The following is a 12,251-nucleotide window of genomic DNA, read 5'->3' as shown; positions in this document are numbered from 1 at the left end:
GCCATAGGATAAAATGGCAAAAGTTATAGGATTTTACTTGTTAAGCAAAAAGTAGTGCTATAAACAGAAAGTACACAAAAAAAACTCCTCAGTCAAGACACCATTGTCTGTGTAATGTAATAAACTAATGCTCCTAAGATTGATTCTTGCTACCTTGTTTGGGTAGCAGAAATTCGACAATTAGATCAATTCACGTTTGAGTTGAAGAAATTTGATCAATTAACGTTTTCTTTGTTATTATTTATACCCTTTTAAGAAATTTTCTAGGGTAAAATCAATTAGTTTACCTTGCATGCTCCCAGTATTTTCCAGATACAGAAAACAATTTTTTAGGTATTTAATTCACAGAGCTAAATGTTCATTGTAGTATGATTTATCATCACGAACATAAAACTTTTTGATAAGAGAATTTAAAAAAAAAAAAAGTAAAAATAAATCAATAAATAAAAGCGCTGAAATTTCCGTAACCACTATTAATTGATGTTTAAAACTCAAGTTGTTCACAGCACGTACTGATAAACAGTGAAATTAGTAGTTTTTTTATTTTTTATGGCCATATTTTTTGTGAAATAATTATTTTTAATATTGTGTGTATTTTGTTCTTGTATAGTTGTATATTTTGTAACAGTGATGCCCAAATTTTCCAGAATGAAAATTCGGTGGTTAATTTTTGCCATGTTTGCCAGTACAATCGAGGTAAGTTTTTGCAATAAAATCTTTCAGTCAATTTGGTAACATATTTGTCTCTTTGTGCTTTAGGTAATCGGTGCCTCGAGCATGTTTGGACCAGGATGTAAGTTTTCACAAAATGTTCTTTAGAGCTTATTACGCTATGTATACAGAGTGGGACAAAGAAGTGTGCGATTTTGAAAGTGTTTTAAAATAAAAGACCATAACTTTTTACCATTTTAAAATATGTAAAAACATCATTTAAGAAAATAACGTAACATATTATTACTAGCAAACTGAATTTTTAAATTACTTAGTTTAAAAAACAGCTCTAGTAAGATGACATTTATTCAAGTGTACATATTCTTTCGGACGATCCATTTATTCGTCATATTTCGTAAGATTTGAACCACCAAAATGCATTGGAATTTCCGATCTTTCAGTGCTTCAACTGTGGGTTATCCTGATTTTCAGGTAGGCTCATAAGAGAAAGTCACGATTAACCTAAATTATTTAAAATATCAATTTTACAATAAACCCAAAAATTTAATTTATGTCATTTTCTTAGTTGCCTTTTTAAATGTTTTTTAAGATGGTAAAATCATAATTTGGAAGAGATTGAATAATAATTTGATTTGAGGAATCATTGTTTTACACTGTTTTTTTCAAAATCATACGCTTTACTGTCCCATGCTGTATTTTATATTATCTAACAAGGTCACTATTAGCACTTAGTCTAAACGGTGGGAAAAAAGTGTTTTTAGGAAGACAGAGCCCCGACATTATTTACTTTTTTAATAAGAAAAACGTGCTTTCATGTTTATTACGCAATTTGAGGTTGCCAAACAATACACTTGCATCTACTCCTAATTGGTGAAATTTTTTTTCCTTTCAAAATTTTGAAAATCTTATAATTCATTGCAAAATCATTCAATTCGTAATTATGATTCATATTGAATAAATTGGCTTTAATTGCTTTAAAACGATTCATATTATTTTATGGGCCCCGGAATTAGGGCGAATTTTGGACAAAAAATTATTCGCTGTCGGAAAATTTGTATACACTAGTTTTATTATGTAGAAATGCGATAACGGAAATTTATTTTAAATTTCAGTTCTTTTGTTTGAGCTAAAAAAAAATTGTTCATTTTGTAGTTCCTTTTAATAACGATTTCGGAGGTAACATGCGAAAAAATATGGACGCACAAATGGGTAACATGCGAAGAAATATGGAAAACATGCCAGGAAGACGGAAAATCTTTTCCGATGTAATGCCGCCAGAATTTTATGAGAGTATGAATAGATTGCAACAACAAATGGATGATATGAATGCAAAATTCGAGGCAACAAGATTGATATCCTCTATGTTAAAGGGCACTGGTGGGTCAACAAGGATAAGCTACAATGGTAAGTAAAAATATTGGAAGGAACAAATTCCCGAAATAAAATGTTTACGTTCTCAGTGTTCAAAGTCGGCAATCTCTAAAAAATTTACTGATCACATAGGGGCCAGTTGGTTATACACTTGGCATGAATCTAAAAGACCCAGGTTCGACTCCTGATGCCTGTGTATTTTTTCAATTCTCTTTAATTGACTTTATCAACTTAGAACAGTGGCATGTATCTCATCAGACTGTCTGCTTTCCTGCATGCAATATTTTATACACGCAATAACATTTTTTATTTCAAATGCATTCAATATAATTCTAGGAAATAATGTACTTGTGCACAACAATCAAATGACAGGATGCCAGGGACAGGTTTTCCTGCAACCAAATAATGGATTTGTGTGTAATGGAATAGTTGTAGGCGCAAATAAAGTTTGTGTACCAGGAAGCAAATCATTTAGTCAAATAAATGATAGATTTTGTGTATTTGATGATACGGCTTTATCCCACAGTTCTTATGAAGTGAATGGTCGTAAGTATTTTATATGGATTTTTTGTTGTTTTTGGAACGAAGTTTCTTAATGCGGCTTGCCATGGTGAGCAAAATGGCAGAGACCGTCACGTAACAAAGTGAGATATGCTTTGTATGTGTGTGTGTGTGCCATATTCATGGCAAACACGATATGTTTAAGTACTTTATATTATTTTTGTTTATTATAGTACACGAACTTTGCATTTTTGCACTATTTACATCCAAAACTTGTATGAAAACAAATGCATAACTAGTTTTGGATGGAAATAGCACAAAAATGGCAAAATTCGTATGCTATAATTATGTGCGTCTGGGAACACTGCCTACTTGACACTAACGAAATAATCTATTACTATTCTGTTAGCTGTCAAACAAACATCAATTTATATGCGTTAATTAAATTATTATAACTAATTAGTCTACATCTTTATTTAGGAGCCAAAACAGATAACCTATAAAAATTTATCTAACGTTAAGATTTGTTTTTGTACAGCTTCGTAATTAACTTCGTTCCTAACGGGTGTCTCACGACTACTATCTTTGTTTTGTAACTGTACTTTTTGTTTGTAACGGAACTTATTTTTTTGTTTTGTTTTAGAAATTATTTGTGAAAATGGCGTTCTATATACATTAAACGAGCTACAGAAACAATGTGGTACAAATGTAATGTCCGAACAATATGCACATGCTGCTTACACGCCCGATCTAAACAATCCCCAACACATACCAATTCCCTCGAACAATCCATACTTGAATTGCCAACGTACGGATGTTTGTGAATTTGATATCAATTTTAGTGGATTTAAAAATTTTTTCTAATTATTTTGAATTAAGTTTTAATTTAAGAGAATCTAATTTAATAAATTATAAGTTTTGTTATTTTATTTTATAGTTAAATATTTGATGTTTTTATAAAACTACTTTCCATCATCATGAGATGCATAGGCCATTGAAAACCCTAGTTCTAATCCGATCAATGAAGTTAAGTAACGTTGAACACATTAAGTCCTTGGATGGGTGACCACTTAATAACACTGTGTATTTTTGCTTTTTTATTTTTAGTTAGTGACTGCAGTGGTCTTCTTTATCAATTATATTAGATTGTAGTATTGGTAGACAAAAGTACATAAACTAATAATTAATAATATTGTTTAAAATATAAAAATATGTCTCGAACAAACATAATTATAATAGTAATTTTTATTATTTAAAATATTCCATTTGCCTCTTATTTCAACTTTTAACAACCATTGCATTCTACGGAATTACTTCCACCTAACATTCATATACGATATATTACGGACTTGCTTACACTATCATTATTTCATAAATCAACATTCATACTGGAAATGAAGAAGATCATGAAAATCTCATTATTTAGAGATTTCGTGGTTGATCAATGGGCTGTGCTGAAACGTTCCAGATCCTTCAGATTATCTAACTACTAATTTTTCTTCAGAAAATACTAAATCATAATCTGCCATTCCTGAGAAAAGAACTCTGATAATCCTCTGGGTTCATTTTTTTAACGGTTTGGAATTATGGTGTTCGATTAAAGAATACTGGTATAAAAATAGTTAAACCCGCGGTAGGTTCTCTATGATTTTGCGGCGTAAAAAAAAATTTCATATCGATGAAAATTCTATAACTTATCAAAACTTGCTAGCCCGAAGGAAGGAGCATGGCATAAATATTAATTTATAGTTAATGATCTATAGTTGAAACACCAAATGCATGTCTTTCCTATGCAAAAAAGTATTTTATTGAATTATTTCAAGCTGAAGTTTCTTGCAAGTAATTCGCCAGCAATATAAGAGTTGGATGAAATTGTAAGTATTAAAGGAAGATATTATGACTTTTTCTTAAGATTCAAGTCAACAAACCTGCAACGTTGGAGTGCTTAAAACCACTCCGCTTAAAAGCGTCCACTAAGTTATAGCAGAAATAACCCCCTGAAACTTGCGAAGAGTCATAGGAAATTACCTTGAACGAAGAAACTTCTGCAGAAGATGTGGAGGCGATCATTTGGCTGACACCATTTTGCATATTAAATAGAGTATAGCTAATATCTATAGTGCCTAGCCTAAACTTTACCTATAATACATTATATTTTTAAGTACATCGAAATACATAAAAATTTTACATTGTTTCTTAAATGAAAAAATCTTTCATAAAAAACACATTGATTTCAAAACTTAACCTAAGTTCGACGGATAGGCCGTCCCTGAAACTAAACTTTAAAGAAAATTATTTAGAATTTAGATGACACTAAATCAGTTGTAATCGACATCATGTGACAATGCTGTATCGTTTCCGAAAAGCAACAAAATCAGCCCGTTGATTTTCTAGTAAGAATTCCTGCAGGATGATTAAAAATATAAGGTTTCGAAATGGTTTGGATGAAGGTTCTGATTGAGAAGTGCAAACATTTACTTTAAATACCTTTGTATGTATTCAGCTACAAAATTTATTCAAAAGATAATTCATGTAGAAATACCAAACTTGAATTTTAGGTATAGGTATAAAGGGTTGTAATTCCGAAACGAAAGCTGTGAGGGTTCTGTTAATTGAGCGTAATCCAATGCTAAATGTGTGCGGTGTTCTTTCTAGTTTTACGCATCATCAAGTTCACTATACGAAGGTAAAAAAGAACAACTCGGATAATTAAACATAACAAGATGGACGAAGTATGTATATAATATCTACACAGTAGCCAGAAAAATAAAAGAATAAATAAAATTGTCGCATAGCAAAACATAGTTTTTAATTAGCTGGTGTCACACAAAAATAAATAAACTGAATTGTATGTAGTTCAGGGTAAGTCTAGTACCTACTTCTTTAGAGCTGTATGACCATGCAACAAAGTGAAATTTCTGTTGGATTGTTGTCGGTCTTTGTTATGGTAATGGCAGTGGTGAACTCCGTTTGTATATGTTTTTCTAGTTTACTATGTTAATTAGTTCAAATATTACAACTTGATTCTTTGTTTGTGTTTATATCTAGAATAAAGAGTCATCTTTATTATATAAATAGAAGGATATTTTTTTAGAGACAGAAACGTAACAATTTTATCAGGGTCATGAATCTTTCTTCTCTCGGCTTTATACTTCTATTTTTCATCATACGCCAGCGTGAGTCAAGCTCAGAAGAGGAAAAATCCACCGCGAGTCACGTTTATTCTTTCCTCACTCATTTTCATTTTGGATTTTTGGAGTGAGTATAAAGAACACGGCTTTGGAAATATCTATTCCCTCTGAAGCTATAATTAGCAGAGTATGTGGAAATCTCGAAAATATTTGAAGCATTATGTGTAGTTTTTCTACGTTCAAGGCACCAAACAAAGAGTATCCAAAGCTTGTCGCATTTATTCCCTCCTCGCTATTTTTCATTTTGAGTTTGACAAAGGGTATAAAACACTTGTCCGGAAACTCCTATTCTCTAAGTATTTGAAGATTTAGGCAAGAAAAATTTAGTTGAGCTTGTTGAATGCTGCGACTCGTTGCCAAAAGGACATTCTAATTGCAATTAAAGCTCGATTTTATTACATCCTAGGCTCAAAATTTGGCACTCAACACACAATTTACAACATGTCACGTGCATTATTTTCTTTTTTTGTATGAGAATAGCGTATGCTCTTCATTGAGAGTTTCTCTGTCAAACATGCTTTGGTATATGAAAGCTCTCTTTTAATTGTTCTACTACATTATCAAGCTTTCCCTTCACAAAAGGGTCTATTCAATGACGGTTGCATGTTGAATATCAAGCTTTATATCTTCATAAATACGTAACATGGAATAACAATGGAATTTATCAATTTCGGCTTATATTCAACCATATAAGATCTTGTTGCTTTTGGATCTTCTCTTCTATTTCTTTCCTTTTTCTCTTTAATTGAATAAAAAAGGTGGTGCTGCCACTATGACACCCACAGATTCAGTCGCAGTAGTTTTTAGGTACTATAAATACCGTTGATAATATTCTTTGAATCTTACGCAGCTTCTGTGTCGGAATTTTATTTTTTTTCTGTTACTTTGAGGCAAACTTAGCTGACATAAAGTATTTGAAGTTAAAGTTTATTTCATTGAGATGTGCTTTCCATTGAAGAAAAAAGTTTCGTTGACTTGTTTTCTATTAAAAACATATAAAATATCAGTCTCAAAATCAGTTTCAATAACTAATTGTGGGTCGATCTTATATTACATGTTAACACATATTCACAATTATGATTTCATAGAATTGTTTGTTAAAAGTGTCTTCTTCCATGTATAGCTTCGTGAACTTCAAAGACACATATCTGTTTCAAAACATATAGTCTTTATATTATTTATTTTTATTATAATCTTTGACATCAATCTTTATTAAAATTTTTATTTTTTGTCAAAAAACATATCTCATACCATTAGCACTGTATAGAAGTAATTTGTGAGTGATATTGTGTATCATAAATAAACACCAATGAAAATAAATACATATAAGATGCTTTAAAGATACTATGTTGTTCGAAAAGTTACAGGGTGAGTACATGTTTATAAAGTGATATTAACGACAACAGATCCAATGCAATTAAAAAAATCATTTGAGCTATGATACATCTATTTGGTTTGAGCAGAAATCTTAAAATTTTAAAGTCTAGCTCGACCTTATTTAAGGAGATTATAAACCTACAGTATTGTAAAAAAGGTATGGTTTATTGCACGGTACATACATATAAACCAAATACATGCTTTATAACCAAGTAATGAGCTACTTTTAGTTTTACAATACCATGCAACTACAAAAATATAGAAAATATTATGTGCAAGTGATGCTTATAAATTTGATAATATAGGTATCTCTCTTCAATCATCAATACTCTCAATCATCAACTATAGTCGTTTCTGTTCATCCAAATGATGGATTTTCGATGAACTCTACATAATAAAATTAAAATTTTGTTTTTATATCATCGGCAACCTTACATTTTTATGGAATTACAAGATTATCTAAATATTTTAGATAGTTTTTTATCACACTCTCTAGATTTTTTGATATAAAAATTTAATATTGAAAAAGATTACCTGTATGATCATCATTTTTTTAGCCAACATTAAACGAGAAAATAATAATAAAAAGCCCGACGACCAAGGAATTTTTTGTGATTTTTGGAAACTTTGTTTATCAAAAAATGTATTTATTAAGTTTTATTGAAATCCCTAGTATTCAGATAGATATCCAATCCTTGCATATTTCCTTAACAGGCCATGAACATATTTTAATCGACTCGCCCTATCCATAAATCAGTGTCTCACCTTAAATAAAATACCCTACATATTACTTACGATACATTGTAAAGAATATTTAGATAAATATTGTTTCACAAACTAATATAACATAATAAAATAGATGTGCTGAGTTGGCTTCTTGGGGTAGGTGTATACGTGGTAGTTTTCATGTCTTTCTTGTTTTTCTTGGTGATGTTACATGATAGTCATCATATTATTCTCACACTTATGTTTGGTGTTCTTGTTGTGTTTATATCTGTTTAGGTGTAGTGTTTTACAAATAACGTTACAAATATAGATCTAGAGTCAGGAAAAATATTTGATGGTCATTACAGAACAGCAGAAAACATGAGAGTATGCTGCCCACAAAGCGTTTATATACATAGAGATCGCGAGGAATCTGCTAGCCTGTAAGTGGATGCAATATGATGAATGAGAGAAGACTACCAGTGAGTTCTCCTTAATACTTGTCATAGTCGTATGTCATAATCAAATGATGCATTGAGATTATGTGTCTGCTATTATATTCGTTTTGTACAAAGATGTTATATACAGTTCTGTATTATTTTTTTTTGAAAAATGAAAAAGTGTGAATATGCTTATTTGCATATTCTCCAATATGTGGCCGCAGTTTTCACAAGTAAGTAATAAAATAATATCTGTCGACACATGTGAAATAATACCTGAAACAATATGTAGCCAATGACACATATGTTAGACAAGGACACAGGGGACTCACTGGCAATCTTCTCTCTCATTCATCATATCGCAACTTTTGAGCCCTGGCGTTTTCTATTTGTATAAACTATTTGGTTATCCAGGTCGTAGACATCAGCCCTGGGAAATTTTTAACTTGCCAAGATTAAAATTAATGAATATTCATTGATGGACTGAGATAAAGCCGAGTTTTGGTCGTGATCTGTAGTCCTTTCACTGTAGTTGTCATTATGTAAAGGGGAGTTGTCATTATAGGTGTTAGGGAAACTACAATTTATGGACATCTGTATATAAACTAATCTGGTTCAAAATTAACAACGTTGCTTAGATTTCAAGTTGTTGTGAAATGTCTGTCAAATACTACGCCTGGCACTTGGCCGTACACACATACATACAGGAAAAAGAGATATAAATAATAATTTTTTTTTTTTGATATCTTTCCTAGAACATGTAAAACGTGATCTGTATACCTTTTTTCGGGGGTGTATGTGGTTTGATTATTTTATATCCTGGGATGATCCTTGTTTGATACTGAGATGATACAGTGAAAATTATTTAATGTGATCAATTTTTCAAATGTGATCTAGGTTACCATCGTGTGTCTGTTTCTCAGTTCTTAGTGATGTAAAGATTTGAAAATGAAGGCAATGGAAATAAAACATTTGTCATAATATAATACTATTTTATACAAATTCCCAATCAATGTTTTTTATAAACTCTTATATGCATACAAGAACATATTGATATACTCCCATACAAGGTTTTACAATTGGCCCAGTCATGGTCCATTGCTGGTGGCCAGTTTTGCAGCAATGGCTGAGTACTATATACCATGACTGGGCCATTAAAATAATTTCATCGGATGATAACTTGGGCCCATTGATGGGTTCAGTTAATTGGCCAAAGATTGAAGCCAATAATATCCCAGTAATGGGAATAAATAAAATTTGTACTAAGCCAGCAACGATTTTAATGAAAAAAAAAATTTATTGAAACTAAAAATATTGAATTAAAATTACAATAAATTTTATTAGTTTAATTTTTTTGGTTCGCTCCTTACGACCACCTTCGCGATCCGCTGCACCAGATAACCAGCGACCCACTTTTCCTGATAAATTTTTCAACTCTCCTGAGTCCGCAAATTGGTCAGAAAGCACTCCTGGAAAAACATCAATTTTATATATAAATATTCATCTTCAATAAAAAATTAATTGTTGTATAACCTTGTACGTACACTATAGTGTACATACTTAGCTTACCATCTAAACATTTGTAGGTAGCCGTATTGCTAAAATTTTTTTTCCCCAAGCCATTGACAGTACGACCTGTTCCCGAGTATTCTAACTCCACCGTTTTTTCCATGGTCACTTCCATAATCTTTTTTATAGCAGACATTATTTTTAATTCACCCCTTGTTATAATCTTATATAAAATCATCTACAATAAAAATTTGATAAATTAATTTAAAAACTTCCGTAACTTACTAATTTTTTAATTTATTCAATTATTTAACATTAAAACATGTGAAATGTTTTATGAAAGACTTCTGAAAACATTAAAATTAAAAACAATAAAAATTAACAGATTGATAACTTACTAAAGATTCTTTGTGTTCATCATTCGCTCTGAGTTTATTATCGAAATCTTCGAACTTCTCCAATGTCAACGATCCATTTATCCCTCTCTTTTTAGCTTCTGTTAAATTTATCGATGTCGCAGATCCATTTGTAACTGTAGTATTTTTGAGTTCATCAGTTTTGTGCTGAATATCATACAATATGCTTCTTTTCGTTGATTCTATTTTTTTTTCCATTATCAGTGTGAGGTTATAAAACTTTGTCTCCAACATTGTATCTATTTGATCTGAAAATGTCAAACAATGTATGACCATAAGTGAAAATCTTTGTAAATAATTTAAACATACTGAAAAAAGAATACTCACTTTTTAGTTCAATTAATTGTGGATCCGTCAAGGTTACCGGAGAAAACACTAATAAAAATAACATTGCGTTATACACATATATAGTCAACTGTTTTCTATCACTGCCTCTCTTTCTAATGAAGTAATGTAACAGCACAGATTTTTTGGTTATGGTTAAATAATAAACACAAATAATTTTTAGACATTTTAGTAAAATTTTAAATCAAAAATAATAAAAAAACACTAGACAATAAATACTATTCAATAAACGGCTGTTATTAATTATTTTACGTATTGTCGAGAGACCAATCGTTCTAATAGCACAGGGAACTCTTTCACGACTGCACATGTAAGTCACTGCCAATTGCCAAACAATAACAAAATAGTTATCTAATAAAAGTGAGTGTATAGTTCGTACAAAACCAAGTGGCACCGAGCAAGAGAGAGTGTATGATGTATATGTATGTGCACTTATATCTATACTCTCTCTTGTTCGGTGCCACTTGGTTTTGTACGAACTATACATACGAGCCACACGTTGCTCTTACATGTAAACAAATATTTTAATTCTGTTACGTCATCTGTTATGGTTATTTTTCAAAAATAAAAGATGAAATTTATTTCAAGAGAAGCCTTCGACTGTCAAAACTTAACTAGAATCGTTTTTTCATCGATAGTTATCATTAAAAAAATTATATAAATAACTGATATTTATTCGTCAACACTCAAACAGAGACACGGATTGTTATTTAATAGCCATGGCAAATGCATTAAAATTTCAAATGTATTATCCATTTTAAATTTATTGACTACCTAAATTTCCTAACATTCCTTTCAATTATTACCTTTTATTGTATCAAGAATTATGAAACTTTTTTAAATCTTAATCCTTTTACAATCACTAATTTTTATTTCATTAACATTATGTTTGGAAGCAACCTTTTATACATACATGGCTTAAAAGATTGCCTAAGTTGCATAAGTAATAGTAGATGATGATATGCCATAAAATTGCCGTTGATATGCCATACATTGGCTATATAAAAAAAATATATACTGGCTATCTCTATGAACCGTACATCGGCCTTTTCTTGGTTCTAGCAATGGCCCAATAAAAATTGCCAAGTACCATTAACCATTAATGGGCCAATGCTTGGCCACGTGTCTTAGTCCGGCGAACCCTGCTTGGGCTAGTTGACTTTCGTATGAGAGACTCAGCTATAATTGACTATGGAGAACATGCCATACTGGTCTCTATTTAATTTATTTTTGTGCTAATAGGGAAAATCGAAGCTAAACAGGACTGAATGAATTCGATTTAACAATATAAATACATAAATAGATTCAACTATACTTCCCAGAAAAGACAAATAAAAAACTCATATTTTTTTCTAAGATTTTATGTATCAAAAATAAATAAAATAGATGACTTTAATACTGTTAAAATGATTGACGCACGCGGTGTGATGTTGAAACCAATCGTAATTTATATTTTCATTTGGTTTCTTTTCTTCAATTATTGTTATAATGTTTTTCTTGTGAAATTCATTGAAATAGTCACAAAGTATCATTTTGATTAAAAATTTTTATAGTGTGAATAGAGAAAAAACCACTTCAAACCTTAAAAAAAAGAAGTACTCCAGTATACGAAGAGAAAATAAGACAAAATTTTCATTTGGCGATTGAATTTCTGAGAAAATTACATTTTGCTTAGCAGTTTTTTGAATATACTTTTTATCGAAAATTTTTTGCCGATTTTTTGG

At 30.7% G+C, this 12,251-nt stretch overlaps 2 protein-coding genes across 2 annotated transcripts in view; one reads left to right on the top strand and one right to left on the bottom strand.

Moving 5' to 3' along the window:
* Positions 1-12,251, bottom strand: part of LOC123294589 (acetylcholine receptor subunit alpha-like) — a 204,323-nt gene that overhangs the window by 125,156 nt on the left and 66,916 nt on the right. The window lies entirely within an intron of this gene.
* Positions 498-3,678, top strand: LOC123291018. Its single transcript, XM_044871439.1, has 5 exons — positions 498-696; positions 760-793; positions 1,825-2,076; positions 2,380-2,589; positions 3,188-3,678. Exons 1-5 carry the CDS (start codon positions 631-633, stop codon positions 3,406-3,408), a joined length of 783 nt encoding a protein of 260 aa, XP_044727374.1. The 5' UTR covers positions 498-630; the 3' UTR covers positions 3,409-3,678.

The sequence above is a fragment of the Chrysoperla carnea genome, chromosome 1 (genome assembly GCF_905475395.1).
Source record: "Chrysoperla carnea chromosome 1, inChrCarn1.1, whole genome shotgun sequence".
NCBI lineage: Eukaryota > Metazoa > Arthropoda > Insecta > Neuroptera > Chrysopidae > Chrysoperla > Chrysoperla carnea.
The sequence above is the reverse complement of the archived record's forward strand: the minus strand, read 5'-3'. Positions and strand labels throughout refer to the sequence as shown.